Below are 6,000 nucleotides of genomic sequence, written 5' to 3'. Positions count from 1 at the left end.
GCTTACAAACGACGTCAATAATTATTGCAGCTCATCGGTCATCGAATAGAGACGAGGCAAAGAGCGCGTAATCGGCATCGGAAGACCATACTAAATTCAAGATTTTCGTACATTCTTCCTTAAACAACTTCACGGATTTCTTTCGATTCGTTCTCCGTTCGATTGCGAAATCAAATCGGAAAGCGTTCCACTCACGTATTCCGTCGAGAATTTCGTTGTGGAGGCAGCGAGCGATCACGGTGGCGCTTTATTTGTACAAAAGACTTTCACGTGCATCGCTTAGGAAATTCTACGAAAACATTTTCGAGCCGGTATAGCTTCTAAAACAATTTAAGAGCAATTTCTGAACTAATTCGGTCGACGTTTAGTATTTGCTCCCCCGCAAACCACCACCCGCGCTCCAGATCTCGATACGGCGCGAATCAGAGAATCACTATGTCAAGGTGATGTTATGAAAGCAGTACGAAACATCCTTGGTCTTGTAAGGAAGACCGAGGAAACTGTGACCACAAGAGTCGGGACGGACGCAGCGGTCAGGCATGGATATTGTCAACGACGTTCCGCGGACCCTACCTCGACAATGCGTATTTCTCCAAGGTTCAACGGGCAAGCTCGATCCGGACGTCACCTTCTGAAAAACCCTCATTTCCGTCGGAGCTTTCCCGTCTCCGCGAGACTTGTATTGAGCCACGCAGAGGTAGTGAAGGTGAAAGTCGATCGCCGGCTCGCTCGCTTGATCGATCGATTTATGGCAGGGCGCTCCGCCGAGAGTTTCCCTTTCGGGTCAGATCTGGGCTTTCTGATCGAAGGGATGAGAAGATTCAAGCGGACGATTGTAACATGTCATTTCAAGTCAGGCGAGTTTCGTCCGTGTACGCTCATCTAATGGTTCGAGCACAGGCTGACATCCTTTTTCTGATTATAGTCGACTCGGCCTATGTCTTCTCAGTGCGATTCCGTTCATCTCACTAGCGATAGTAAGACAAACATCCGATTCGGCAGCCACTCGAACAGTGACTGTATCATCAATGGATGCTCATCCATTTCGAAATGAATGTGACCAGGTTTTTGGGAACGGCCGAATGTACGATAAACAAATGCACTGTGGTCAGTGGAACAAGCTCTCCTGTTGTTATCGATGATGATGGTGCTGGTTGTGGGGATGAAGCAATTCGATTCTCGTACATATTTGTCCACGTGTGAAGACAACACTTGTCCATTAGAAGCGGCTCAATCGTGGGAGCAGGAATGGGCACTGTGGTGTCTACCGCGGCGCCTATGGAACATGCAGCTGATAGGCGGATTTCCCGTCAGTTATTTTACGATTGAACAACTTAGTCAGCTTGGAACAAAAGCATATTGTTGTTCTCAGGGTGATTATTCCCGCATATACATACTCTTTTTTCACATCGGTTGACCTCTCCGGAAAGATTGTAGCGAACGGGATAGATCGTGTTCATTGCCCCGCGCAGGGATTCTCGTTGGAATGGACTGTCTGACTGGAACATTCCGAAGTACATAATAACAACCTTCCGGATTTTCGTTCCGATCTGGCTCTCAATCCTTCACCTCCGCAAGGAGCTCGGATCCCCCCCCCATCCTCGGGATATGCGGAGCTGCACATGACGTTGCCCGCGGGCTGCTCAGGAGCTAGGGCGCTGATTCAGTGATATGTCACAGCATCGGGACCCCGTCCGCCTGAGATTCCTCCATGTTGTGGAGGATTTCGCGAACATTCTCATAGCCGAGTCTCACTGGAATTTGTCCTCCTAAGTAAGACTTGTCCTCTAGCGAGATCAAGACAACCGTCGGAGTAATTCGCGCACAGTGGACCGGCAGAGCAGCTTGGAGCGAGACTCGAGCTTGTTACAAGTCAGGGCTCCACGAGAAACACCTCGCGAGCGGAGGAGGCGTCTGCGTGATGATGACGGCGACGCTCTCCTCCAGGAGCCCTGGGGAAGAAATTTGTTTTCTATCGCCCTCAAGATCGGTCCTGAGTGAGACCTCTGGAACTCCGGATGAGAGGAGATGGGATGGATTCTAAGTCTTGAGGTCGCACGCCTCGCCACCCCGGACCGTCTGTCTAAGTGGGTCCGTGATCTCTCATGCTAAGCGACCGTTCTATGGACGGCATATAGATCAGGAAGGGTCGGAGTCCTTGCCACGCTTGTTTCGAGCCTGAGCCTGCGATCCGCAGAACAACGACTGTGAATATGTATTAGGATAACAACCGCCTTTCCGCGCCCGGGATGCGCCTCTGAAAAATATCATTCTTCCCAACCGGAGGCAAGTTTCGTCGAACGGCTTGAGCAAACACACGAATCAGTTATACGCGCTGTGTATATCTCAAATCATTTGCATGATTGAGATTGTTTTGTGGACCTTCGACCCTGTCATCTTTCGACGACGATCTGTCAAAAGTCATAATAAGTATCCGCGCGCAGGTTCTCGAGCTGAAGCGTGTCGGATGTTTCGCCGCAGAGCTTTGCCAATCCTTTGACAATGCGCGCTTGTTGAGCAAAAACATCCATGGTGACGGATGAAATTCCGCATTGCCTCCTTGAGTTATATTCTTCTCCTAAAACTCTCGGATCGGCACGTGACACGGACATCTTTCACGAAGCTTCGCCTCTTCCCCTCGAATAAAAAACACATCGGTACACTCATTATTCATGTACTTTCAAGCTCCCAGCTTGTTGACTGAGACTCACAGAAGTTTTTCAATCCTGAGGTCTTTCTAAAAATATCCCGCGTCTTCGGGACTCGACGCATCCATACGGCAGCGCTGGCGTACCAGGCGCGACTTCATTTCGCTATGATCATTCGAGGGGGGTAAAATCACGACCGAAACATATTGAGCATTCTTCTCCTGAAAGCTAGTCGAAGCGCTTAGCTCTCACGTTTCCGAAGATGGCATGGTCTTGGTCTTAAGGGAATTTTATGATTGATTCAGGCTTCGATAAGACTTTAGCTCGCCTGCGCCTCAATCAGCTGTTTGAGATGCCGACGGGAGTCCTCTCTCTCGGACCGACACTTCCCATGTCAGTTGTGCCAGAAACAAAGGTTATCGACTTGACTGAGTACTGAGCATGAACAATACTAAATCACGAACTTCATTTATCGCAATAGGTCAATGAAAATCAGAAAAAATTACGAAAGAAATCCTCACTCGAATGCAGTCTTCCACGGAATGGAAGAGGCAGCTCGACCAACGGCTCAGTCTTTTCCACTCCTTACGACCCCGAAGCCGGTCGATTCGTCGTGTATACTGCTCTGATCGCTTTTTTAATCCGTCATAACGATCATTACCTTAGATGGGAATCTGACGACGTTCTCTCGCGGGAACAAATCGCTGTGAGAACAAGTGAAGCAAACGAGTTTCTCTCGAACCGACTCCTGTTCACAGCAGAAGTCTTAATCCGTTCGCGACATTCCGAATGATTCCGAAAGCGCACCGATGAATATATCGGATGGAACTCACTTACACTCCTAAGGATTGGAATATCAGTCTCGTCACAATATTTCCCATGTTTTCCTGGGACACGACTTCCCACCGAGCTCCACATTGACCTCGTTATATATTTCCCTCCCGTATACGGAATTCTCCCGAGAGAAACTCCGTTCGGATAAATTGGTTTTCGCTATCACGGTGATCCGTCAAAAACGCAGAGAATGAGCTTCGTTCGAGCCGTGTTTAGGCTTTGAGAGAAAGGAGAAGCGAGATCATATAAAGTTTGCCGTTAGAGCCTGTACTTCTCTCGAGCCTTAAATGTGTTCCGGAGTCCGCTAGGCGCCAGGTCTCGCATGTGCTCAGCGATGAATAAACACCCTTCGCTCTCGCCTAACGGGCTGTGTTATTTCCAGGCATGAAGTTCATCTCCCCGGGAGGAGACTCACGATCATGGAGGTTCTCCGAGCTCCATATCAGGCAGCTATAAAATAAGTGATGTGCCATGCTGAACTGGAAGGTGATTTTCGAAGACCGTCAGAACGACGGGAAAAATGTGGGAATTAAATGTCGTGGCATGCCTAGATCCTCATGTATCCCCCTCATATCATCTAAAACAATCTCATCATGCTGATGTTGTATTTTCCCAGATCTGCATCCATAGTTCTGCTATGGATCGCGTGTCATCTTCCGAGATTCTCGCCAATTACACGAAGGATCCCCTCGTTTGCCGATTGGTGAGTCCTACGATCGAATCTCGATTAGTCCGATCCGATCATATCGGATAATACTTGAAGTACATCCTTCTTTCACGACCGGTATCGGTCGACGGCTAATTTAGAGGAATCATCGCTTCACCCAACAATTTCGCTCTCTGCAGTCTACGTAATCGCCAGCGTCGAGGAACTATCATTCACGATGTCGTCTTTGTGGAGCACCTCGACACCTCCCTCACCTACAGATGGTCATCCCTCGCTCCGTCCGCAGCAGAGGCGGATGCCGAAAAGGGATGACTTCTGGGATGCACTCTCTAACCACTACGACTACCTTATGGACGATCAGCTGATAACCAGCTGCAGGGTAAGCCTGATCCTGAGTAGGTGCTCCAGTTCTGAGAGGTCATCTCGAGATTCATTATTGGACGGATATGCACGATGCGAGGCTGCTAATGTTATGATTTTCTGATTGTGAGGCTCCCGCAAAGGGAACCCCGGTGGCACCTCGTGATCGCTCTTGTAGTAGAAGGCTGCCTGGCAGTGCTCTGCGAAGGTAGAACGCGGCAGCTGGCTTGAAGGAGCCTTACTTTCGCCGTTCGTGAGCGTCTGCTCCTGCCTCACGGTAAACTGGCAGCGTTGCGGCCGCCGCTTGGTCGGCGCCGTTGGTTTATTTACATCGGGGTCGAATACATAGCACAGCGATACCACATACCACCACGGTTCCTCGGTGGAAAGTTGACGCTTTCTCGCCGGACCTCAGAAAAGCGGCCTTTCTGGCTATCTATCAGTTCGTTCGTTCGTTCCGTACCATGTGTGAGTTCAGGAGGTTTTCGCGCCGCAATTCTCGTGGAGATTATGCGATGAAACTCAGCGTTCGATACGCTCTATTGTACGAAATGTGTTGCTGTCTTGGCAGGGCAAGGAATCCGTTGGACAGTCTCGGGGACGAATTTGCTGGGAGCGGCCCGGCATGATTTCCCCGTCTCTCCTAATCCTCTCCTAATTGGAAGAATCCGGTGATGAATTTTCAAGGTGTCCTCTCTCTGTGTATTCCAGGAAGCAGACTACGAACTCTCTCTGTGTCCAGATGAAGGTATGTCCTCCTTGGACTCATCGTTGCCGTCTCTCTCTACACCACTGCCACCTTTCGTTCAACAAAGTGCCGTGACCCTCACTGCCAAAGGACTCGTGCAAAAGCTCGAGGAAGTTCTTCTGTGGCTCCAAGAAATGGAGGCCAGAATCGATGGCGAAACCAACATCGACCGCCGAGGATCGATGGCTAGAGTAAGATTATTTTCCATCAACAATAATTTTTATCTCGGGACGGCTCCTCGGCACTCTTTCGTAGATCGCGCTTGATGCTGCGCTCGGTGCTGTCGAGTGAAATTCTGATCTCGCTAGAATAAACTGTCACGTTTGGTCGGGCCGCGCCGTCGGCGACGCGACGGCGTTACGGGAGATACGCGACAGGCTACGTCGACAGTTCGCACGGCGGTAAATGCTCTTCTGCCTTGGCAACCGCAGCGGCCGCCAAGGCATTGAAGCAGTCCTGTTGGAGTGACCTTGACTGAAATCTGCGGCTTGAGGAACTGGATGCTTATACGGATAACTGACCCATGAAAAATTTAGCCAAGCATAACTCAGATAGAGCTTGTACCGAGGAATCCGCTCGACATCACTGAGAATCGCGCGCCCTCCGTTTCTTGATCTCCGTGTCCCAGGGAATTCGCAGCACGCATTCTTCACTTTGGATCGGAAGCCCTCAATTAAATGATGGCGTATCGAAGCGGGCTGAATTTCTTGCTCGATAATTGAATACCCCTTCCTGGCTTTCGC

At 49.9% G+C, this 6,000-nt stretch overlaps 1 protein-coding gene across 1 annotated transcript in view; it reads left to right on the top strand.

Moving 5' to 3' along the window:
- Window positions 1-3,953: 3,953 nt before the first annotated feature.
- The window catches only part of LOC100908066 (klarsicht), a 33,689-nt gene continuing 31,642 nt past the window's right edge, over window positions 3,954-6,000 (top strand). The window contains exons 1-5 of the mRNA XM_003739786.2: window positions 3,954-4,004; window positions 4,099-4,185; window positions 4,436-4,528; window positions 4,768-4,977; window positions 5,221-5,448. Of these exons, the coding sequence (XP_003739834.2) occupies window positions 3,954-4,004; window positions 4,099-4,185; window positions 4,436-4,528; window positions 4,768-4,977; window positions 5,221-5,448 (669 nt within the window). The remainder of the gene's footprint in view (window positions 4,005-4,098; window positions 4,186-4,435; window positions 4,529-4,767; window positions 4,978-5,220; window positions 5,449-6,000) is intronic.

Source organism: Galendromus occidentalis, unplaced genomic scaffold, assembly GCF_000255335.2.
Source record: "Galendromus occidentalis unplaced genomic scaffold, Mocc_1.1 scf7180000076583, whole genome shotgun sequence".
NCBI lineage: Eukaryota > Metazoa > Arthropoda > Arachnida > Mesostigmata > Phytoseiidae > Galendromus > Galendromus occidentalis.
Note: the sequence above shows the minus strand (reverse complement) of the source record. Positions and strands in the feature narration are given on the sequence as shown.